Below are 26,916 nucleotides of genomic sequence, written 5' to 3' on the forward strand. Positions count from 1 at the left end.
TCCATTATATTTGTCAGTTAACTGCATTAAAATCTTCAAAAAGGCCAAGAGGTCCAAATTAGTGACTTAAATTGGCAGAGGTAAAGTCGTACAAATAACTAGGAGTGCAATTGTTGGCATCCACCTGGCACTGAAAGCAGCCATTTATTATTTTATTTATTTTTAATGCAGTCGTTGCCATGACAGGGAAAATTTGTTGTAACGATCAGAAACAGCTGGGACTCTACAGGAAATGACTTAGGCGGCATACACGAACCGCAGTGTTTGGCTTTGTGTTATACAAATTTTAAAAAGGATTCCTTATTCATGTTTCATGTTTTTATCCCTTGGCTGCTGTAGTACTATAATTCATATAAATTCAGTGTAAATGTATAGATAAATGTGAGGATATCAGGCCTCAGCTTGTTAACACTATAAACACAGGATCATTAGCTACGTCACTGGTTCTATAACAAGATATTGTACATGGCTTATGGTTTTCCATTTCAGACACGCTTAAAGTAGAAGTTAAACTACAAGTTGTTTTTTATTGTAGGATGATGAGCCTAAAAAGAGAAGTGAATAAAAGATCTCCACGTGTGATATCATGCAATTTTTTGGTGAGTGTGTGCCATTAAGGTCATATTGCTATCAGACAGTCTATGGGCTATATTGAAGGATCTGGACCGTCATCCAGTAAAAGAAACAAAAAAAAGCATGGGCATCAATTTAAAACAGAGCATGAAGATTTCCACTGCAAACACAGTCTAACGCTTTCTGAAGTGCAACGTGACCAAGCAAGGTACAGCTGGCTTTTTCCCCTGAGAAGGTGAAAGAGTTGTACCATACAGTATTTAGGGCAGACACAAGTGTCCTCTAATGGCTTAGTGGGTCAAGGAGCATAAGTGGCCTGTAAAGCTAGCCACAAGGTCCTGTGGGGATTCAAAAGGCAAATCCTATAGGGCCTTTTTTCTGTTTTTTTAAACCCAGCCACTCATCTAAGACTGACTGGGGTGCTCATAAGCAGATGGTGTAGTGCAGTCCCATAGCATCTCTTTAAAACTGTTTCCTTCCCTGCCCAGAAAAAGACAGCACTTCATGAATCTACAATAACTTGATTAAGACTTACTGTATGAAAGCCATTACAAATTAAATTGTGGCAAAACAGTGACGCTAGATGGAACAACAGGGAGTCTTCCAATAATTCTGTCTGAGAAAGGTGCAGAGGAACGCAGCATTCACCTCTCCTCAGTACAGCTGTGACGAGTTATTAAAAGTGTAACCCAGTCCCAGGGGGTGGTGTGTAATTTTAGAATTAATATACAATTTAGAGCTTGCTGTTTGCAGCTTTTGAATTATTCAAATGTACTGCTATGGGCTCGGGTTTGGTAGGAGTAAGCAGTAGGCAGTTGCCATGCATACAAATGAATAAATTACGCGAGACGACATAGATTAGAAGAACATAAACATTTGTGCCAGGAAACAAAACAAGATGTTTGCTCTTGTGCAGAGTTCAAACCTGAAAGGCTGTAACATACTAATAGGAATAGTCCACGTCTGTAAGGAAATCTTTCATCAGCAGCCAAATTCGCACGTCAGCACTTCACCTGTTCACTCAACAAAAATACATACATCAACGCATTTTCTGCAGGTATAAGATTTGACTCATCTGCTAAATTTCAATGGTATTACATGATTGTTTTTTTATTGTTTTTTTTTTGTTTATATACATCAAGTAACTAGTAATAACTATACAAAGTAAAGCACAAAAGTGTGGTTGTTTATATTGGACTCTGGTGACTACTCGTGTAAAATTAATGTGAATAACAGAAAAGCACCGGAGAGATATTCATGATATACATTCACAGATATTCATAGTTGCTTTAAAATGCATTTATAATTAACCGGTGGGCCTGGGTTTGATTCAGCTGAACTCCAAAGCTTTCCTCACAGAACAAGGCTGTGGTGCCAAATGAGAATACAAGTTCTAAAACTAGGATGTGCTCGCTATAACTAGATCAATACTGACCCATATTTTGTTTTATGTGTTTGAGCACATGTAACAGAGTGTCCATCACAGCTGAATACCTAAGGGATGTTGATTGTGTCAATCCGTCAGTCATCCATCTATCCATTTTCTTCTACTTATCTGGTGGGCCAGGTTGCGTGGGCAACAGCCTAAGCAGAGAAGCCTAGACCTCCCTCTCCCCAGCCACCTCCCCGAGCTCACCTGTGGGAACACAGAGATGTTCCCGAGCCAGTCGAGTGATATGTGTCCTGTGTCTACCCCAGGGCCTAATCCCTGTATGACATGCCCAGAACACCTCCCGCAGGAGGTGCCCAGGAGGCATCCTTGTCAGATACCCTAACCATCTCAGCTGGCTCCTTTCAAAATGGAGAAACAACTCCACTCTACTCTGACGCTCTCCCGAATGACTGAATCGAAGGAAGTGACAAGCCTCCAATCAGAGAAAGTTCACTTCTCCTGCTTGTATCCACAGTCTTTCTTCAATCACTACCCAAAGTTCATGGCCACAGGTAAGGGTAAGGACGTGGATCGAGAATCTGTACAGGACTAAAAAATGTAATAAATATTTGATGTTGTGACCATTTCGCCAGCCTATACTACAGTAAACATAGGCCGTTTCTCAATTCTCAAGTACGCGAGTACGTACTCGCGTTCTTGGCGAGTACGTACCCGCCGAGAACGCGATTTGTACAATTGGAACACACCTGCGTACGTGATGATGTCACAGGTCCGGAGTTTTTACTGCCGTCCCCTCGTAATTTAGCTGTGAGTAACATGTTATGAAGCTTAACTTTAATCACAGCCAAACCGGTTTACTCAGGAACAAATAAAACACTGAAATAAACCAAACATTAACATTTAGAAGTGATCTAAGTGACTTATATATCATTTTTAACCTCAGTAGTGAAACCTCTAATAATAAAAATAGTGTACATGTACATACGTGTACATACCTTAATAAAAACAAGCAGGTGAGACGTTAGAACGCTTTTATTTCTATTTTAGTGGACACTCAATACTATAGACAGCTGCTGGGGTTTCTTTAACCTGAGTAGTGAGAAGACCGCGAGCGGGGGGGGGTTGAAAACGATGTGCCAGGAGTCCGCTGTTGAGTTTTGGACGAAATGCATTCTGGGATATTTAGCTGTACCAAGTCCACACCGATGCATGCTCGATAAAACGGGCGGAGAGAGAACACATCCGGGACTTTTTTCGCGTTCTCGGCTTGATGCGTGCCGAATTGGAACAGTACTTGGTCTCCGACTGATGACGTATCACGAGTACACGAGAACGCAAGTACGCACAAGTACGCATATTGAGAAACGCCCATAGTTTGAAACTACAAGTTGTAACACTAAACTTATCAGGAAACACTAAGTGAGAATTACAGTCGGGGCAGAGCATAAACAAGTAAATTAATAAATAACAACACATAACCAATTTCAGGAAAATCCATTTATGTTTTTGTGCCAGAAGGGAGGGAAGAAAAAAAATTGGCTAACATATCAGAATATTAGGTTTTTATATCACTAAATATTGGTATTAGTTTTAAAACTCCTTTATTAGTAATGCTGTACTTTTAATCTTAGAGGTTTTCATTCCCATTCTGACGAGCACTCTGTTCACCATGTGGGGCAACTTGAGTTTAAGCAACTTTCCCAAGGACACTTTGGGATTTGTTAGGTGGCAAATCTCGAGAAAAAAAATACCCCAATGCAAAACATTATTCCCCTCACTCTGACCAAGCTTTTTAATATCACAAACATACATCTTAATATGAAAACAAATCAATGGTTGGCTAAATAAAATAAGGTTCTGTGAACACCAGCAAGTTTGTTTTACTGTGTCTTGTTTATACACTACACCAGCACAAGTCATTAATCTTAATAGTGCTGCTACCAATGACATTTTTTACATGTAATGAGAATGGGAAGACAATCTTAAAAAGCTCAATCAGATTTTTCATATGACTAAATCAGCCCATTTATTTTGTAAAATTGCATTTCACCAGCAGCCCAAGGTCTTCCTGTAGTATGCATAACAAGCTCGCTTAGTGTGGTATGTGCTCGTTCTGGGACTCCAATTACCAAGCATCCTGGAATACGTTTGGCATTTGTCTCTTCCTTGCTAACATTCAGTTAGAGTTTATAAGGCGCTTCATTCATTCCATCTATGATTTTTTTTTTGTTTGTTTTGGCATCCACAGTAAATGCAGGAATGTAATTTTCATCCATCCATTTCACAAACTGCTCATCTTGTTCAGGGCTGGACAGGTCGCCAGTATATCACAGGGTAAAAAAATATAACAGTCTCAGACAAGAGAACACATTCAAGTATGTATGAACGTGGAAAAAGACAGAGAGAGAATTTCTCAATAAACCACACAACAAAACTACTTGTGAAACTGCATTTTAAAACAGAATAAATACAAAATAGAAAAAATAGAAAAAATAGAAAAATAAAAAAATGAGAATTCATATTGAACAATGATGTATAATACATTTTGGACATTTTATAAAATATCAGTAACTACTACTTGGGAGAAAAGCTATTCATCAGTGCAATAATATCTACATCAGACAGTATTTGACAATTTCTTTATCGCACATGACAGTAAGTCTTGTATTTTGGACTGTTGCTCAGGATTTTGAAAACACTTTTACCACTTTGATCTGTGCTTTAACTATTTGCACTATTTAGAGTGTCTACTGGTATACCTACACCACCCTGCTCTGTTTTTAAGATAAAAGCTACAACTTAGCTTTATCTTATTAGCCTGCAAAAAAAGTCAAATTCAACTTTTGGAGCTATATTTTTTTTCTCATTCTTATGATTAACATTATATTCAACATATTTTCTATACAATACAATTTGTCAGATTTACTGTGAATTACCATGACTTTATGTATTAAAACAACATCAATCAGTACAACACATTAAAAAGTCACAATTTTTCCTGTTATAACCACGTTTGTGGATAATATTAGACTTTGTTGTTGTGTTTTTGTAGATCTGTAGAAAACCCAGAGATAAACAGTGGCATTTACTCTAGCATATTTATTTTGTGTGAGGGTAAAGCTGAATAATAAACACACTTTTTCATCTGTTTTAATATACAGGAAGAGTCGGTGTGGCTTCTGTTGATTAAAGTAAGAAATATGAAGTTATATTTGTGAAGGAAACATTAATTAGGTAAGTGCCCCCCATCCAGATGTCTGCCCTGTAACTACATCTTAAAACTAATAAATGTATGTGATTACTCGTTACCTCAAAGTTGACCAAGTGACATGAAACCACAACAGCTTTATAAACTAAATTTGGTTGGGGGGACTTTTATTCTCATTTTGACTTGCTAGATGTCTATTCAGTCCGTTAATTGTGACGTAGCCTGTAAAACTGGGCCTTTTAATGCTAAATCGACCTCAGTTTCACAATAACGAGAAGGCTCCAATGTACATGGTGATACTTGAATAATTTATGATTTTCCCTACAGTTTGCTTGCCTTCTCGTTATCGCGGCTGGAAATGAGTTTGCTGAAAACTGGCCAAAGTGAGAGCTCCCCTCTCGGCTTACAGAACATGGTGCATTAAAGTGAATCACAGCAGACAGCTGGGGCCGCCCTTTATGGTAATGCACCCTCTACAATTACTGCTTCGACCTTCCCCGGCAAGGAAAAATGGGGAGACGTCCATTTAGCGCCCCTTTCAAACACTTAGTGGCAGGCATGTTGGGCAGCAGGACCACCTTTTGCCTGACATTGACTCTTGTTTAGAGGAGACAGAGAAGACATTAGAAAGGTGACAGGTTGACAGATGAGATGTATCTGTCAACCAGCAAGAAGAGCATGGTGCATTAATGCATCACCACTGTCCAGACCCACAGAGGTAGTTGAAGCTGGTTGGAGATAATGGTGCCAACTACAGCTCCAACTAACAGTTTTTTCCTACCATTTTATAGAAACCCAATTCCAAAAAGGTTGGGACACGGTGGAAAATGTAAGTAAAAACAGAATGCAATATGTACAGGTTGCACCTCCATCCCATCAGAGATGCAGGCTTTTTAAGTTCTTGAGAATGCAACATGCATGTTTTCCCAAAGAGAATTTCAAATTTCGATTTGTCTGCCCAGAGAAAAGTTTTCAACTTTGTCACAGTCCACCATAAATGAGCTTTGGCCCAAATATGACAGTGGTTGTTTCTGAATCATAGATTTTATTAAAGTTCAAGATTTAAGCATTAATTAATGTTTAGTCAATAATAATAAAATTTAAAAAATAGATGTGCTTAATTTTGCACACACATGTTATACTTTTGATTTTATAAAGACTGGCTATTTTAATTGATCTTGAGCACTAGTATGAATAAAGCTATTGTAGTGTAGACTGTAAAGACTGTTCGTTTCCTCCTCCAAAAAACCCCCAAAAGACTTACTATTGTGCAGAGCCACACATTAAACTCAAATGAACATTATCGATGCAATAACTGCTTAATATACTGACTCTGTGTCCTGAGTACATTTTTAAAAATTACATTTACAGTTGAGGTTATCCAACTTTTTTTAGGTTGCTGGACCTTCACAGCACAAAATTTTTTTGTTAAAGCTGAGAGCTGAACGACTGTATTTGGTGTTAAAGATAAATGGCTTATTGAAAACTCTGCGCTCCATTTTTAACTTGTTCACACGGCTCCTCGTTGTTATGGAAATATAATTCAATCACTTTCATGGACTGAGCATATCAAGAGTAACATATCTCATTGCACAAAAACACCCAGCTGAAAGTAAAGTATGAGAAAACATTAGAACAATAACTACCTCCCATTATAGACGCTGAAGGGTATAACCATTTAGTGCTCACTTAAGCTGCTTTCAAGCATGCAATGCAGCACTGAACTTTTATAGATATTACTCAGCTGAGCTGTATGTAACATGTCTGATTCAAACAGTCGTCTTAGCTACCCGTTTATCTGCATTCCCTTCCTTGTACTTACTACTCACCACACCGCACCACCGCTTCCCTAAACCCTTCCCTGACTATATCCATTTGTGGACTATCCCCTTTATGTGCTACAAGTGTGAAAAGGTAACCTCAGACCTAATTCTCCTGGTTGGTGTTCAGTTAACAACCTCCAACTGAACACCACGAAAACTAAAGAACTTATCTTCGACTTCAGGAAGGGCAGAGCAGACCCGGCCCCACTGTACATTCACGGGAACTGTGTAGAGAGGGTACACTCCATGAGGTTTCTGGGCGTGCAGATCTCTGATGATCTCTCCTGGACTGCAAATACCACGGCGGTGGTAAAAAAGGCCCAGCAGCGTCTCCACTTTCTGAGAGTGCTCAGGAGGAACAACCTGGAGGAGAGGCTGCTGGTGACATTCTACAGAGCCACCATAGAGAGCATCCTAACGTAAGGCATAACAACATGGTATGCAGGGTGCTCAGCTGCAGACAGGAAAGTACTGCAGAGGGTCATCAACACAGCCCAGAAGATCACTGGCTGCTCTCTGCCCAGCCTGGAGGTCATTGCAAACTCTCGGTACCTCAGCAGAGCTGGCAATATCATCAAGGACCATTCTCACCCCAGCAATCAACTGTTTGAACTATTACCGTCAGGCCGACGGTACAGGTCACATAAAATCAGGACAAACAGATTCAGGGATAGCTTCTTTCCCAGAGCTATCACCGTAGTAAATAAGCACAAAAACAATTGAAACTGCTTAGCTACACGATACTGTCACCGTCATTTATTATGCTGCTATTCTTACTGTCATTATATTAATGCTGCTATCCTGTATATATCGTACTTACTATTGTTTGTTTTATTGTACCTTTTATATTTTACATTTATATTTATTATTGTATTTTTGCACCAAAGGAGTGGCACTCCAATTTCGTTGTACCCTGTACAATGACAATAAAGGCTATTCTATTCTGGCACTGCAGGAGGTTAAATGAGTGAAATATGTCTATAGTATAATGTGAAAAACCCTCTATATACTAGTGAAAAAAAACACTCTTTTTTTGTAAAACTACAGGCAATATGAGCAGATACAAAACATGTTGGCGGAGGGTCTGCAAAATGTCTTTTAAAGCTCCAAACAAAAGCGTAAAAACATGTTTTGATGCAGCTGACAAAGTTTAGGGTGATTACTTTTTTTCTCAACATTTGTACAAGCTTAGTCACAATTCATACTATTACAATTAGACACAGGCATTTCAAGCAAAAAAATACCAACCAGATTTCTTGCACACGGACCTGATAACTTTAGTTTTTGAAGGAATCCAAACAGAACTTTTTAATTGCTGTTGTCTTTGGATTTTTGTCTTTCCTGTTTGTGTACAGAATGACGAGTTTTATCAGTTTGGTGTCTGATGGATAGTTTTGTTATTTAATGGTTGCTGGCTACTGTATATTTTAAAACAAGTTTAGTTACATAAAATTTTCATTTAGGGTTTAAATATATCTTGTTAAGTGAAAAGTCAAGCTTTGTACAAGAATGTGACCATTGCATGAAATCTGTTTGGTGTAGGAGATAAAATTTTAGAAAGAGAAGATAAGAGAGTGTTATGCTCTTTCTTATTGTGGTGTTTTTCATCAAATGTGCTCTTTTTTGTCTTTTAGTTTAAAAAAAAAAAAGGCTACATAAATATTTTATACTACAGTTAGTCAGAAAAAAAAAGCAAAAGTGCTTCACTTACGCTGTAGCTTCAACAACCCCTCCCCTTGTACACAACATGTTGACATACAGGAAGGAAGGAGGAAGAAGGAGGAGTCAAAGGCAGAAACTCACCTTTTATTCTCAGGTTCTCTGGAACGCCATCCTGTTGGAAAAGAAGAAAAAAGAAAACAGAGATAAGATCTATGAGATCAAAACTCACCAACATTAAGGTAAATGAGTGCAGTTACATGTCCTTGTATTAGATGAATGACATTCTGTAGTCCATTCAGTATATTAACATTCTTCTGAAAAATGGTGTTTCACATCTCAATGCAATCATCACACAAAGCCTAAGGACTTCATTCTGAATGCAAGAACTCTGAATGTCTGAATGTCAAATAATATTGCATGAACAACCCAAACAACAGTGTACCTTTACACGGCAATTTGACTCACTTACACAGACAACGGACAAACAAACTCTGAGATTTTATTTACTTACATATTATTTAATACATATTATTGACTTCTTCTTGCTTTTAGTCATTAGATATGTTTCTTTAGATTCTGAGGATAAAGTACATATGCCTGTTGTGTTTTGAATGAGTTAACCAAATTAGTAGTTCAGATGCTTCTTCACGTTGACAAATAAATGTTTAAATGTAGTGTAACAGAAAAAAATATGCAGTAAAAAAAAAAGAAAAAGAAAAAAGATATTACAGATATACCGAAGAGCAAACAACTAGGACCTTCTGAGTAGCCGCGCTTTAACAGATTTGCATGCTTATTGAGCATAGTTGTAGAAAATGCTGCTATCAGGACTACTATTCGAAGTAACTGCTCTCCAGAAACCATGAATGCGAAAGAAAGAGGCATAAATATTTGATTTCTCTACAGTGAAATCTGCATAGCTCATCCTTCTCATTCTTGTACAGAAAAATCAGATTCTCTTTCTAGCAGCTCGAGCCGGGTGGCGTTATGAGGAAGATGCATTATGCAACGGGTCTACAGTCAATAATGAACTGTGGTCCCTGAATGCATGAAGAAAACAGCAGTTTACCCATTTTCTCAGTTTGCACAGAAATCGACCTACTGTTTTCTTCCTAATGCACTATTAATTACCTGTCAATTAAAATAAAGGATATTATGCACTTACTGTGTTTTAAAGATATATGGGTAAGCATATCCAAGAGATGTGACTTTAAATATCAATTCTGACTGAAGGAATAGCTCAGCTTATCTTGCTTCCTGGGTACCATGTGTATACATTTGACATTGTCATATTTTTATTTAGACTATACTGGGTCTGTACATACTGAGCCCTGCTGTTAATGAAATCCCTACCCCACAGAAAAGAACATCCACATGATTGATAATCTAATAAATATTGATATAGTGATTTATTGTAAACAATATCTAAAAAGGTTAACTGATTTTTATAAAAAAAATAATAAACACATAATACAAAAAAGTGTGAAAAACAATTACATTTTCTAAGCTCTTAATTATAATGACAAAATATTCATCTATAAATATCAATAGGAACACATAACACACGTAACTGTACCAGTAATTACCAAAAATTATTAACTTAGTGTTTAGTGGTTACTATTAACTGCGCAGTTTATTTACCATGTTTACTACAAAACGCTAGCAGTGGGTCCAAGTTTGATTTTACACCCTGGTATGTTTCCAGAATTCGCAATCAATGCATTCCTGATGACATGCAATGGTTTTCAAGATGTACCACAAATGTCAGCCTTCTCTTTGTGAAAGTTGAGGATGAATACATAACTCTGACAGTCCCCAATGTGGCTATGACATTTTATGGAAATCCATCACGTGGTTTCTTCGATATGCAGGCACATCACCCAGCAATCACTAAAGCTCAAGTTAAACATTGCGATGTGGTAACAGCTCTCTCTGCTCATCATCTTTCCGGATGTTTCAGGAAACACTGCTGACCATCAGATACAAATCAGAGAAAACACCTGTGGCTCTCTGACATTCTTTGTATACCCCTCCCACCAAACAGACACACACACACACACACACACACACACACACACACTAGAGGAGCTGACATTTAGAATTGCACTACAGGTAGGGAAGATATCAAATGGGCCTTATTTGCATATAGCAGACAATGTTCACACTTCATTTGTTTGAAGAGAGTGATTTCTCCTGAGCCACTGGCAGGCCTGTCTCTTCTGCCCCGAGACTCCGGGGACAGTGAAGCACCCAGCTGTACAACTCGTGCTTCATCTGCTCCTGTCACAGCTAGCTGGCTGACCGCCTACATCTATCTCTCTTTCTCCCCTTTTTGTGTTTCTCACTGTCTCTCAACCCTCCTCACTCCAGCAGCAACACCTCCTCCTTGTCTTTTCTTTCTCCCGCTTCAGATCTCACAAACCTCACTTCTCCAGACCACCAACTTCCAAGTACACTCCATCTGGAAACATATGACAACAAATTGCAACATACCAGTATGACAAGTGACCAGAATATGGTACGCAGTACTATTCCTTATGAGCAAGACAAAAACAGACATGTGCATATTGCAGTACCTGTACCTTGCTAGAGTTATGCACAGTATCTGTATCTGCAATCGCATGCCCAGACTAATAAATACTTGAATTTCTAACAAATGCTTCATACGGTCAAGAAGTTCAAGAAAACAAATGTGTAATTTAGCCTTTTTGCATCATAACACCGTTGCTGTCTTTTCATGGTTTATCCGTTTATAATTGTCTGTGGGTAGCTGTGTTCAAACCGTTTCTGACAAAGGATGGCGAGGCCAGTAGTTGTATTGCTAAGACTCATCATGTTGACAAGTAACAACTATAATAAATAAACCAAAAGAGCAGGGAAAATAACCATGTAGCAGAAAGACTTTGAAAACCACAGGTCAACACCTTGTTATTGTTCTAGTAGACTTGCTCCGTACAGCATCCCTGCCTTTTCGGCCCCTGCGGAGACGATACAAAAGCTGGTTACCTCAGTTTCGGGCTGGCTGCCATTTGAAAGCAGACAGCTCATCAAGATGAGTGACAAGGGTTGGGGCTCAAACTGACCAGCTGAGGAGGAGAGGGAGGAGGAGGAAGAGGAAGGGGGAAATAATACTGACAGAAGTCACGTTTAGGCCAAATGTTGCCTGTTGCAGCTTTAACTGACGCTACTGTACAACAAGCTCTTTCTTGTGAATTTTCCTGTTCAATCTTGTTGTTCCTCTCATTCCCCGTCTCTTTATCTCAATCTAATTTGCCCGCCACCCCCACTCTCTCTCTCTCTCTCTCGCTCTGCTTATCCCCTGTTAATCTAGATTTGCCATGTGGCCAAGCCAGTGCTGGATGGATGGGGTTTTGCACACACAGTTGTCCTTGCCTCCATTTTGTTTGTCCTGACATAACAGCTTGATGTCAAAGCGACAAAAACTCACAGAAATTGCTGTAGTCCCTCATGCTGAGCAAGCCTGGCACTTCTACGTGATTTTCACAAATTGCACATTGAGCCCTCCATCATTCTTACAATTAAACTCTTCATGTAAGACCTTGGCTGAAAGATCTCAAAGTATCAGGAGCTTAAGAGTAGCAACAACCAACACTTTAAAAGGGGTATGCAATAAAACCTATAATAACTACAGGCAGGGACCCGTGTCCTATACCTGACCCCATGTAAAGGATTTCACAGTGATTTTCTGAAACAATGCCATGGGAATTACACGGGAGTAGAACATGTGACCAGCTGTTTATGACCACGTGGTGACTGAACTCTTTGTGAGGAAAGCTTATAAGGTTGTGTCCGATCACGTTACCCTAACCAAATGCTGTCCTTCGAAGCACAGGAAAAAACATCGCATTAACCTTCCCAGCACAGTTCGCTATTTTCCATCCAAAAATGAGGCACATTAGAGAATATGAAATTGTTATTTTATCTCGCTGACTTCATCATCTGCTTTTAAACAGTGCTAACTAATTTTTATTTTGAGCTGACAACCACGTTCTTGAACTTGATATTACTTCTCCACAATAATTCACTTTGAAACAACTGTTAACACAGCTCGCTCAGCTTTATTGACAAGAGCATGACCCGAGTCTCTCTGCAGTCCAGACAAGAGCTGAGACATTCTCTAAGCAACAAAAAGGCCAATGACATAATTTGAAAAAGGGCTTACTTTTGGCTTTTTTTCCACCAAAGGGCTGTAAATTTCCACAGTCTCATTTGACAGGCAGATAGATGAGCGCAGTTTACCTCTGTCCTCTCGCAAGACGAATTGTAATGGTATGCAGATGCTGTAATGACATTCCTCTGCGATGTAATCACAGCGCCTGGCACATTAATTTCACTGGAGTGGAAAAGCACATATATCATTTCTGTGGCTTCTCGTCAGATTTCCGCTACATGTGGGTATACATTACCTTAATTATTAAAGTCACTGCAGTTCCAAACCACACCAGCGAAAAGAGACAAAGTCTAAATCAGTTAGTTTCAATAAGAGATAATGTACTGCTGGATACAATAAAGAAAAGAGCACCATTCAGCTTCAAAATGTACTGCTGGTTAGATTAAAAGTACTTAAAGAAAATATGTCTGCCTTATTCACATGGCGCTGCATTACACTGAAAAGTACACTCTCTTCAGTACAAGAGAGAATAAGGGGACAGTAGAAATACTGGACTGTGTTGCAGTGGAGACATTAAAGAGACACTACAAGTGAAAAGGGCCATATTCATTACAAATAGATATCACTGAAACACTTGCATTTAAAAAAAATTAAATACAAGTTTCTTAGGTCTTAATATTTAAAGGAAGTGATTTCCACTGATTTATAATCTGCTGATGGTGTGTGTACCTCCTTTTTTAGCCAAACAGTGGGGAAAAACAAGTCTCCAACAAGGCAAAGAAATGTGTTGTTTGCATATTGTTTTATCAGAATTAATGGCAGTGCTGGTAGAGGTAGATCACTATGTACAAAGATTAATTCTTACTGCAGTGCCTTGGGTCGCTCTCCACCCTGAGCCCTTTGCTGCCGTCATTCCTTCTCCCCTTTCCTTCCTGTCTCTCACCTTTATTATCCAGTGTTGCCAAAAAAAAAAACAGCCCAGTAGCACTGTTGGATTGAACTCCAGCAGATTATAAGTGCACCTTTACAGAGTGTATTTTTGTTTCCTTCACTCAAACTGAAAAATGATGTTTTTAAAATGAAACAGCATCAAGCCATTCCAAAGGTAAGATGAGGTAACTCAGGATTATTCACAGGCCCAGAAGGAATTAAGTTCCGCTTTTGGATTTTACATTTGATTTAATGGGGGGGCGGGTTCGCCGCAAAAAGAGGAATGAATTAGACAATATTTTTATTTTTTCATTTTATTCCAAATCTAACTAGTACATAAAATAAGCATCTTATCAAGCCCTCAAAAGTAAATCTTATAGATTCAGGTGCCTGGAAGCCACTCTGCCTAGAATACTTGTTGATATTTTTGTTCTTAACAATGAGTCTAGAAATTCAATTCAAAAATCACCACCTATCCCTGAAATCCTTCAGCCCCAAGTGCAAATACAAGCTAAAGAAAAAGACATTACATCTTCCGCAGACTTCCTCTTTACAAGATGAAACTGTGAAACACTGCTCTCCTGGAAACTAGTTCTTCTTGCTCTGCCTCATCCTCGGATACGTAGGATATGGAAAGATACAAATCATATACCTCGCTAGAGAGGTAAGGTTTTTTTTTTCTAAAGTTGCGTAGTCGTGTTAGATGGAATCCATCCCTGTCCATGCAGAGGTGGATGATGGATCATTTGCTGCGCCTCCCTTTGGTATAAAGCACTGCAGCCTGGCAGAAGTGCTATCTCTGCAGTTTATTGGCACCATATTACAAGATGTTTGGGTATTGAGGTTTAAATCACTTCAATTTCTTAAAATACTCAATTTTCAGATTAGATGTTGCTAGAAAGAATCACAAGTCCCAAATAGTTGATATGTGTAGTCTACATGTTTAGAAAGCATCGCTGTGAATAAATGTTGTTCAAAGGTCAAAGTGATTTTGACCATTGTGTCGATTCAACAGCGTTGCATCGCTTCCAGCTCCCCACTCAACTATGATACAGCGCAATGACGTTCCTACCATCTGTTCCCTCCGACTCCCTCTCTTTCTAACTACCTCTCACCCTACCCGCCCTTTATAACCACTGTCTTTGCCTTTCATTCCACACAGACGTGATTGTAACAGACCAACATAAACATGAAATGTAATATGTAGCCGGGAGACAAGAGATTTTCTTAAAGTAAAACAACAACAAAAAACACAAAGGAAAACAACTTTTTTCTCCTATTGTTGTCACTGCTAATTCTTATCATGGACTGGATTGAAAGAAGTGTTTACTAGCAAACATAATTGCAAAAAGGGGGCTTATGGGAAATGAGTACTGAAGGACCACAATCTGACTAATGCCTCTTGACAAAACAGTTTGTTTTCCTCAACTCTCCGTCTGCCAAAACAGTCAATTTCTTTCCTAGTCTGGTTCTAATTGATCCATGCCTGCTGTGCTGGTGTTTTGGAACTGGATCAGACGAGAAAAAATGAGCATGCTACTTATTTTAGAAAATAAAAAAAAATTATCTTGTTCCTTAAGATGTAGCGAGAAATTAATAAAAGTGGCGGATTTTGCTTTTGGGGCCTGCCCTCTATTACTAAGTCAATAAGCGTTCAATTACTTCTTTTACTTAAAACACTCAGCTAAAATGCCACGCCAACATCTTCTTTCAAAGCTCGTCTTCATCTTTGCTCATCTGTGCCTCACATTAATCTGATGTTGTTTTTGAAATGACAGTTATCTGGCTCAGAGGGAGGGATAATGATTCATCAAGTGGGCAGAAAAACAACAACCGCAGGAGAGTCATATGATGCAGGAAGACGGTGCCGCTGTAATGAGCTTCATACTTGGCCAAAGCACACAGACCTGTTACAGACAGCATGCAAAAACAGAAAGGCAATCAATACCTTGTGTCGAAATCTCACGACTGGTCGATAGGGCGGTGACCCGAATCCCTCCTTGCTGGGTCTCCCGTTGGTGCCAAGCGCAGCGAGCCCCAACAGCAAAATCGCAGCAGACCACCATCTGGTCGTCTTCATTGGTCTTTTCCTGTCAAAAACCAAACAAGAATGGTGAATGCGTACTCTCCTCCAACACTCTGCAGGTTCAATACTGGTTGGCCAAGACAATACATCAAGCCCACAATAATTAGTGAAGACAATGAGAACCGCAAAACTGTCGCTGGTTTAAACTAAAGCTATCAATACGTGGCCCACACTCGGCAGGGAGATTAGATCTCCTTTCAAATCAATTACGGGGAAATAGACGTCATGAGAAAATCAAGATAAAGAAGACAAAGAGCCAATATATTAAGGCAATTAAAGTGAGGGCTTTGGATTAATTAGGCTGAGTGTCTAAGTCAAGCAACTGTGATGAAGTGGAGAGATTACATCTTAAAACAGATTCCTCACAGCTTTGCACAGATGCAGCCTGGAAATTTTTTTTTTTTTTTTTAAAGTGAGAATATTCACTTTTCACCTCCAATTCGACTGCATTTTCAATTATTCATTGGACTGTGTAAAAACAAGTTTGACCTTTGCATGACATGAATTAAACAAAATCACACTTGTGGAGGAAAGGAGGGGAAAAAAAGAAAAAACAAGCCCTGTGGAAATGTCTGTGTCAGTGAAACGGATAGGTTCGAGCAAGTAGCAAGGCACAGGACATACCCAGAGAAGAAGATATGTTAACCACTCCTCTTATACTGCCTTACACGCCTTACACACCAAACAATTGTTATGTTGAAACCTGCAGTGGATTTGTTCCTTCATATTTTTATCCCTCATCTTTATCTGCATTTACACCCTACAAGTTTTTTTTATGCACCTCACTGCAAAGATCTCCTCCATCAGAAGCACTTTATAAATAAATCTGACTTGACTTGTTTATTTTCACAGTCAAACACTGAGCTGCACTTTCTAAGACATCCAAAACCATTCTCCAGTGAAGGGAGATGACTGACAGCAGGATGGTGACCCCGCTTCCTTGTTCTTTGGGGCTGACACTGAGTCAGACAACAATGGTGCTGTTGTGGCAGCTCTGTGGGTCCACGCGCTTTTCACTGGAGGTCAGCAGGTTGCACCAGCAGAGCAGCGTGTCACTGTGATGTGCCGGACAGAGAGGAGATACTGAAACTTTATTTTTGTGACTTTACATGTCTTCTAGAACCCTCCTCTGTTGCCTGATGCCTGCAGGATTTCTGCTTTGAAATTACTTCCTTTTATTTCAAACCTACTTTTTTTGTCATGTGGAGCAGATATAAAGAACTTGGTCTTTTGGTGGAAAACACATTTAATTAAAAATATCATCAACAGCTGTGTTGTATACTGTAATTCTCTGGCAAATTTAAACCGATTTTCAGACTTTTTGTTTCACTGGCCTTTAGAAGAAAAGAAAAAATCAATGTTCTTTATCAAACTCTGAAACAGCCTTGAATCACCTCCTACACAAATCATCGCCAGCCTACTAACCAATCCAGTTCTTTTCATGGTATGATATACACCCGCCCCCCACCCCACTCCCGCCCCAAACAGAGACTTGTCTAACTACAAACAAAAAACTTCTAGACAACATACTCGTATAATCCTGTATGTTAAAGCCTTGGTCTTTAGTGTGGCTACCTTGTGAACAAAGCTTTAAGCCTCTGTAAATGAAATGTCGTGCTAGGTCCTCTACCCCAGTGTGTGTCAGTGCAGTAGTGAGGGACATTCAAAGTGCCTCGATAATCCAGCGGGAGGTTTTGTTCTGAACAATGAGTCTAGAAATTCAAAAGATCTATGAACCTGAAAAATAATAATTAAAATGTTGGTAATGATCAACAGCCTTACTAACCCCCTGCGGACATATTATGGTCCTTTTATGCTATAGGGCATTAATAGTCGCACTCACTTTTTTAATGTGATCATATTCATATTCATTCTCTGTGCGTCGTAACTCTCCCGATCCAGGTAGGAACCCTGCCTGCAGCAGCTGCTGCTCCACTTCTCCGCTAACACAGTCTTTATGCCACACTAGGTGGATTACCATATTTGCTAGCACAATCAATCAACTTCTTTCCAGTATCCCAGTGTTAAATGGGTTATTAATGGACCAACTTTTGCACGGTGCTGTGTCAGAGACAAAAACATATGCACAGTTTTAAGAAGTTTAACTGCACCATACAGCACAGTTCCTCAGAGACATTAAACTCATTATGATCAGTCACAACTGCGGCATAAGCAAGCACCTTTCCAGTCCTCCTTCTAGTGAATAATCACTAATCTTTCTTGGAGCTCCGGACTGTTTTAAAACTGTGTTGTCCTATGATTCATTAAAATAACCTGATTTTCTTTTAAAGCCGCTATCACTACAATGAGCGCGTGGATTTGAAAGAAATCGTTGGAAAAAGGTTGCAGTCCTGCTGAGCCAAGAGGTCTCTATAATATTTTCCCCATCCCATTTGTAGCAATGGCACTAAACGCAAATAAATTAGACTTGTATTGCTCTATCCTACCTTAATGGACAAAGCATTTTACAATATTTATCTCCTATTCAACTATTCACACACAAACAACAACAGCAGCTGAGCTATTACACAAGTGGGGGAGCACATGTGCCCTTTTAAATTAATTTCAAAATAATACAATTATAAGAACAATATATTCAGCTTCCAGTTCAGTTCAGCCTCCAGTGAGTACCAGACGAATGGGGTACACATCCATGCATTCATCCATCCAACCAACCTGCAGTTGGCAATGTCCTTTTAATCCGTTCAGCTTTGGTGAGCTCGACATAGTGGCACATGCAATGGTTCGCCACCTGCTGCGGGTTCTGCTTAGATTGGCCCTTCAAATTGCAGCAGCTCTCAGAATAAGGACTACCACCATCAGTTCCAGTCCAAACAGTAGCTAGAGCTTGCTCAAAGGAGGCATCTGAATAATACTGACCGACCTGACCAATGACCCAGGTGGTAAGAAAACCTTGAGCTTGAGAGAAAAAGGGAATTGTCCACATACAAATAGATTGCAGACTGTGTGATTCTTTGGGGAAAATGAAAAATAAATTATGCAGCCTTTAATATACCTGGCCTGAGGGGAAAGAGTAACTAAGTATTCAGTATCTTGCCCACGAATGGACAGGAGGAACCAGAGCAGAAAATATTATAACTCAAAGACGTTCAGTGTGCTCAAATTCAAAAGCAGAACTTCCAAAACAGCCATAAGGTTGAACAAACTAACCCCTAAGAGAAATGCAAAAAGGATATTGAATAACGGTTGCAGAGGGAGGACTGGAACCTGAATTTAATAAGCAGAAGATGGATGGATGGATGGATGGATGGATGGATGGATGGATGGATGGATGACTTTAAGACAATACCCTCAATGCAGGAAAATGGCTACTCCCTGCCTATATCCCTATAAGCAACAGTGCTCAACAAATGAGCCTTGAAGTTCAAAGCAATTCTGAAGTATACATCATTAATATACAGTTTAAAGATAAAATTACTAAAAAGCTATTGTATTCTTTGTAATAAACTGATAAATTTCATTAATTTTCACTGTGTAATTTATATGTGCCTAAATTTTTCAGCTTATTGAACGATACGCTGCACATAAAAATAATTGTCTGGATGTAGCTTGAGGTAAAGCGTCTTTGTCACCTCACCTAACATACGTTTCTGCATTTTCCTCTTGAAAACAAAACAAAAATCTGATTTAAGTTAGAGTAAATTAAATCCAAATTTTTCTAAATGGCAGGCATAATTATTTTCTTTTGATGGAGGGCTAAAACATCTTTGGTACGTACCAATATGTTTTATGTGAAAAAAAATACCCAATTAAGAATAAATTAAGAATTTTAGCTCGTTTTCAAAAATAAAAAAATAAACAAATCTCAAAATATTTTTAGCAAAATCCCCCAAATGTCCCAGGCACAGCAGGGGTGATCTACAACTGTAAGTCTTAGTATGTGAGGGAAAACATGCAATCTAAATGCTGCACGTCTTATTTATTTCTCTTGAAAGCACAAGAGACAAAAACAGTCTCAATTCTTTTTCCCGGGATGCCCGAGAGACTGCCATCATAACTTCGGCGTGTGGTTTTAAATCCCCTAGAGCACACCTAAGCTTTGGCACTGACTTTGAAATGAAGACTACCTATCTCCCACTATGTACACAATGAATCATGCCCTGCCAAGCTCACAGACACTTTCCATCTCGTTCAGCAGATTTCTGCCATTCATGCACTGGGCAAGTTACCATAAATGCCCATACAGCTCACCTTACAGATACTTGGCTCTATGTATGCATCACACTGACTGCACCACACTGGGCACTGGCTAGATTTGAATAATGCACATTTTGTAATTTACTGTCAACTGTCATGCATGTGTGGTAACCCATAACTCTGGAAAATAGGAATATATTATTAAAGCGTGCCATACATTTTCCTGACATTATGCATGGTTTCCCCCAAAAGACCTTTACTCAAAAACTCTCCCCATTATTATGAGCAATCTTGGACCAATTCTGACTTATTGCTGATAAGTCTTCAATTTACAGCTTTCTAATTACTGTCAGCTTGTCTCCAGTATAATTAAACAAAGCCCTTGAGAAATGCAAAACTCTCAATATAGCTGAACGTCTACTGTTACCATCCCCGACTTCCTTCTCTCATTGTTTTTAGTCAGACAGTGAAATATAAGAACACAAAGAACAACATACTGCAAAAGTTAAGAGTCTTTCAGTCTTTTGCAAAAAGGGCACCAAACCCTATAGCAGATTGTTTAAACTACTTTAGCACCAAAAGTCACAGCCAACGCTTCCTTCTAACATCTGTTTTGCCCTGCTAATTACAATTTCTTTTTCAATGTTTCTCCTAGCTGCTAAGATTTTTCTAAACCAACTGGAAAATAAGGTCTGGACCAGAAAAACAACATAATGAAATACTGTACACTTGGAGACGTTTTAGGCTGAAATCTCTGAACCAACAACCAAGGACAATTTCATCTTTCATCCCTCAATGTAGATCTCCACTTTATCTTTTCAAGCTGTCGTAGCATCTCCCTCTGTACGAGCTGGGATTTGCTGAGCTCTTGCACTGACATATCAGCAAAATGGCTATAAAGACTGACCCCCTGTCTTTAACCCAACTGCCTGGTTACAAAATTCAAGAGGTGGATGACAAGTTGAAACTACACCGAAGTGTGGTGCGTGCCAGTTCTGAAGTCACTTTTGGCTCACACCACTGTTCACCAGGGTAACAACAGGGAGAATAACCAAGGCTTTAACTGGCCTTTACTTTAAAGACATTTTCCAGTACACATACACATTTAAAAATGGCTTGTTTTTATCATGAAAGTACGCAAGCCTTTTCTATTAACGCCCACAAATAAAAGTCAATACAAAGGGCCGCTTCACCAGATGCTAGAAAGCCCTCCATGTTCAGAAAACAAACTGAACTTGGTTGATAAGGAGGACTCACCAATTTTAATTTTTAAATACTATTGTACAGCTGTTTATTATTCCCCCATAACTCCTGTTTACTACTGACAGTAATTCTTTTTTGGGGTAATGTTTTGTTTAGGGGTAGGTGTTTTGACAAGGTAATAGCATCATAAACATTAGTTTAAGTGAAATCGGGGGGCGTGGGTTGCATTTTATTTGAATAATAGTCACAGATGCAATTCAAAGTAATAAGCAATAAAGCAACAAAAAACAAAGATTACAGAAATGTTGGTAATAAATACACATTTGTTTTGATGAAAAATCCTATTCTGCTCTCTTCTCCTCCTGCTTAGTTGCCAAGCCTGCAGATTTATCTGCTCATTCCTTGTTGGAAACCTGACCTTCACGGAGGGAACCAAAGTCTTAAAACAGCAGCTGGATTCAGTGAATAGCACACAAACCTGAACTCAAGGATGTTTAATAACTTTTGGTTTCTGTTAAGAATGTGCACATGCTGTGAGCATTTTTGACATGACGTGCTTTAAGGCTGTGAATTTTCAATTCATCGGTTTCCCTTTGCCATTTGAAACTTACAGCATGCAAGGTTTCCATGTTCTGAACCTTTCAACTCCCCTCAGTTGCCCGTGAGCTCTCCAAGTGGGAAACAGTAACCCCCTGTTGCACTGCACAGCTCCCAATTGTGAGTGGAGCAAACATCTATGAATAAGGAACAGGGCGATGCTGAAAGAAACATGCATGCTAAGTCAATGGACCGTGGCCAAACAACCACTGAAACACTCTATGAGACTGCTTCAAGGTCAGTGTGATGGCTGCTTTTCTTACATTGCATATAAAGACAGGGAGGCAACTCTTCCTGACATTTCAACACTAAATACAAAGATATTTTCATAGAAGGAGACTTGATAATTCAACATTTTTTCATGGGTGCTAATCAATCAGGAAAACGTTAAAGAAAGAAAATGTTTAAGAAGTTGTTAAGCTTCTGCGGCAACATCTCTGAAGTTTAAGTCGCACTCTTGGTTTATTTTTAACCATTTTGCTGCCACAGAACAAAATGATGACAGACACAAGTGGAAGAAACAACAGAAAAGGGTGTGAGCATGCCTGGCAGATAATAAAAAAAAATCTAAATCTGTTGCTGTTATATCAATATTTAAATGCCATTTTTGCAAAACGTGTTTGAAACCTGCCAAATTTAAAAATGATGATTGAAGTTTTTCATCTTTTTTTCTGTGGCAGATACATTTTGACAGCTATGTCTTTTCTTCTATCCATTCCAAGTCCAAGAAGGAAAAAAAAAAAACACTTTTTTTTGGACTGTTATTTTTCCACTTCGCTGGGCATGCGTGGGTTTTTTTTGCTTTACATCAAAGCCATTAAATCATGAAAGTTTAAACCACAGGATCCAATAAAATCCAAGCTAAAGCATAACTGCTTAAAAAAGTCAAAAGTGCTTTTGAATTTTCATGATCACGTTTTGATTTATTTAAATGACTTGAATGCAATGTGTCACATCCACTGATAACAGGAAAAAACACTTCACCACAAAATCCACACTAATATGTTAAAACACAGAATACGAGTGTGCCAGCAGACAGAAAAACACTAATGGGCCATATCATAAAATCAATCAAATCTGAAAGAGTTGCCACCTGAATCAACTCAGAATCAACTTTTTGTTTTTGTATACTAATGAGCATATTTGATGTAGCCATGCAACATTTCTTTAATACTATGAATATTTACAAGGCCTTTGAAGTACAAAGCATTGAGTTGATATTTGTTTTTAATTCAGGTAATTTTGAGGTCTTGTAACTTCAAGTAAACAGGGATAGTTACATGAAAACCACATCAGTTAAAAACTGCAACCAAATGAATTTTATACTCCAAGTGTCATAATTTCAAGCCAAAACAACATTTTTGTTCAGCATAACTTTTACTGTAACTGCCTTCAACATTAATGGCACAGGAGAAAAAAAACATCAGTACCCTGGATGTTTTATCTCTTTTCTCATCATTCACTTGAGAAAATTTCAGAAAGTGAATTTTGGGTAAACTATTCAAGGTTTATATCAATTTATTTTACAACTCTGAAAATTCCAGCTATCGCCTGTACTGAATATCTAAAGGCTCAAAGATGCTAGAAACGGAAAGCACACTAAAAAGTGAAACATTTCATCCTGCTCCACATGTATCCAATAGCATGCAAAAGTCTTGAGCCACCCCTCATTTCTTTATAATTTGCTAGGAAAATGGAAAACCGGTGTAGCAATTTATTGAAACATGTGCAAACATTCAGGCAAAGAGAGTATAAAGCAACAACATGGTTTCTTGTAACTAACTGGAAAGCCAATATTTGGTATGACTACCTTTATTCTTCAACAAAGCCTGAACTTTCTTAGGCAAACTTTCGTGTAATTTCTTTCAATCAATCCATGACTGACAGTGTTCCCCTGTGAGTTTTTCTATCCAGGTACGCTTTTGCTGTATTGGCAGTGTGTTTAGTAACATTGTCATGCTGAAAAATTAAAATCCTGCCAATCAAATGCTTTCCAGAAGGTACTGGATAGTGGATGATTGAGACCATTTCTGATGAGGCTTTGGTGAACAGTAAATTGATCAACTTAAGTTCCAGATACATCTCTCAGCTCCTGTTTCAGGTCTTTGCTGGATGTTTTCCTATTTCTTAGGTAAATACTTTTCCCGTTAAATTACAATCAACAGTAACATCTTTTGAGAAACACCAAATGCACTTAACTTTAATACGTTTGAGTTAGTTACCTGTTAAGGCATTGCACAAGTTCCACACATGAGGACCTCTACAGGCAGACCACAAGTCAGCTGTGTTTGCTGCACCACTCTCACCATTCAGAATTCAATAGAGGCAAGCTCGCCAAATCTACAAACACCTTGTACATGGGAAATGTAATGTAAAACTTAATGCTTTGCTAAGTAATGCGAAGTATATAAGCTCAGTTCAATTTAAGTGGGCTGTTTATTATCAATGATAAGAACTCCGAGAGCATTAGTCTTGCACTTACAGCCAGTAAAGACAAGTAGGTGAACTTCTGGGGCAGTTACACCGACGTGGTTTTAATGTTATTGTGCTGTCACAGCTCAACGCTGCCTCTGCTGGTGGGAAGCAGACTAACGGCGGGCGTGGTGGGCATCGCTTCTTCTCTGAGCCCCATACTAACGGAGCCGAGGGGGCAAACATTCCACATTTATATTCAAATATCACACACATAGAGCTGAATTCATTTAAACTGTTTTAATTAGAAATTAGAAGGCAGGTACTGTTTTACAATATGTGTATGTGGCCCCATATATATGTAGACTATACTACTAGAATATGCCTGAAGAAAAAATAGGGAAATATAAATATTCACAGACACCAATTACAAATAAATGTATGGTCATATTCATGAATATGAATTAACTCTAATTATTTTCTGTTCTATTTTTATCTGTGTAGTTATCTGAAATTTTAATACCACTGCAGTACAGACCTGTGTTACTGAATTAAGACTGACTAAGAGACGGATTAAGATTAAAATAATATTTAGTATTTGTAAATAAGTTGTAAAAACCATCATTATACATGACTACTGAGACGGTCACCTCTCTGCATGATTTCAGTCATCTGATGTTAAAATATTCAGAACAAAGGACAGATGTTTAGCCATCAGCCAAATGCTGTAACATGCTGTAGTTAATAATGGAACAAGTTTTTTTTTCCATATTTAAACAGATCTCAAACATTTGCCTTAAAGATTTCCTGAAATAATGTTTCTCTTTCATTGATTTCAAGGAGGTGGTTTTCCTTTTGGAATATCAGGGGTTGGATTCACACCAAACACTTTTAGAGTTTATAATGTGTCCACAGGTTTATAGTTTATGCTATGCTAATTTGTTTTTTTGTTTTGTTTTGAGGCTGTTTTCAATTGTACAGCATTAAAATCTGCTGTACTGGCTAGAAAAGATGAGATTGATGAGAAATGCTTCCTTCCTTGTTAAGTACTGCTACAGTATGTAGTGAAACGTGAAATATGGATGACTGAAATTCACAGCACTCGATTCTTTTCTTGTTACATGTGAAGGCTGCATTGGCCGGCGGGCCACACTTTCAGAGGACTGGCTCTAAGTGAACAAGCTGACCAAATGGCAGCAAAATGCCCCCCACAGCAAAGCAGAGTTACTGGATCCCCTTTCTATACACTTCTAAGACTCTGTTATTTTAAATTGACAGGATAGCCCAAAGTTATATGCCAAGGTCAACAAACATCTTTTTAACTGGGGCAGCATATTGAGTGGAAAACTGGACATTTCTCAACCCTCATTCTTTTTTTATAGTTATTTTGTAGAGTCTCATTTCTTCTCCACACAGATAACATGTTATATAACAAGAACAATTCACAGTAAAAACACCTCAAGAGGAGAAGTTTGGCTTATTTAGTAATTTCAGGTCAAATTAAGGTCTCATGTCACTGAGTTTCATTACAAACTATACATAGTATTCAATATCTTTAACTTTTCTCTGTGTAAAAATGCAAAGCAGATCTTTTTTTTTATTTTATGTGTGTATTGTCTGCAGGGTCCTGCTCATATATTACACTCCCTAAATGATTCTGTAAATGTTGTGACAAACAAATGCAAACAAATGTACTCAATCTGCTTGCATTGGAATAAGCACATAAATCACCACTGCTTATATTGGCTTATTTTAATCTGGCTAAGAATTATTGTTGATGTAATAGAATTTTCTTATTGGGGTTTCATATTTTGGCTTTCAGGACATAAAATGCTGCATATTATAGACAAAAACACCAAAAAACGTTTTAGACTAGGTGAGTAGACTTGCCAACACTTATTGATATTTTAAGCTCCTGAGGTGCATGTTCACAGGAAAAATCATTATCTTCAGCAGAGCAATTTCTAGTCAAAATAAAACCCACCTATACAGAGGAGAAATTGGATGGCAGCAGAGGTACTTGCGCCTGATTCAGCTTGCAGCTGATTGCATACTGTATACTGGGACTTGGATGCTCCCAGTTTGCTTGGCAAACCAATGATTTCCTTGAGAGACTTGTTTGAAATTATTCAGATTGTCAGTGAGGTCACTGGAGGGGAACTTCAGTCAGCAGATAAACGGCTTTTCTATCCCCCACCCTACTAGACCGCCAGCTCCCCTCTTCCACCATATGCTTCAGCTGACACATCCTTGACCCCCTGTGAGCAGATCTCTTTAAGCACGCTCAGCAGTATTGCTATGTACAGTTCAGTTTAAGTGGGGTACTACAGTTTGTCTCTGAGGTATCTGGAGAACGCTGGAGCATCTGTTGTGTGTTTGCTGCCCAAGCACACTGCCGAAGCATGTCTTATGTGGCAGAATTATCGTGCCACTTCTCATATACTCTATGCTCATACTCATACATCCCCAACACCACTGTATACTGATAAAGGACTCCTTCAAGTTCAAAGCACGTCCAAAACCACAGGCGACACTCTTTGCCCAAGGGTAGTGCTTCCGTTTATTCCTTGTTCTTCCCTTACAAATACTGAAAATGCTCTGCCAATCTCTCAGATAGAGCACTTCCCACAACAAAGGAACAGAGGACTCATTCTGAATGTCATACATGCCTAAATGGGTATCTCATATGGTATTCATGCTATGCCCCTGCATGGTGTCTGTATGAATCTCTTTTTAAAA

The 26,916-nt window shown here is 38.7% G+C and overlaps 1 protein-coding gene across 2 annotated transcripts in view; it reads right to left on the reverse strand.

Annotated features, from left to right (window-relative positions):
- The window catches only part of fstl5 (follistatin-like 5), a 180,294-nt gene that overhangs the window by 137,195 nt on the left and 16,183 nt on the right, over nt 1-26,916 (reverse strand). For both annotated transcript variants that reach the window (XM_039621131.1, XM_031757945.2), the window contains exons 2-3: nt 15,670-15,811; nt 8,801-8,831 (exon numbers count right to left, since the gene is read on the reverse strand). In XM_039621131.1, the coding sequence (XP_039477065.1) occupies nt 8,801-8,831; nt 15,670-15,811 (173 nt within the window). The remainder of the gene's footprint in view (nt 1-8,800; nt 8,832-15,669; nt 15,812-26,916) is intronic.

Source organism: Oreochromis aureus, linkage group 2, assembly GCF_013358895.1.
Source record: "Oreochromis aureus strain Israel breed Guangdong linkage group 2, ZZ_aureus, whole genome shotgun sequence".
Lineage (NCBI taxonomy): Eukaryota > Metazoa > Chordata > Actinopteri > Cichliformes > Cichlidae > Oreochromis > Oreochromis aureus.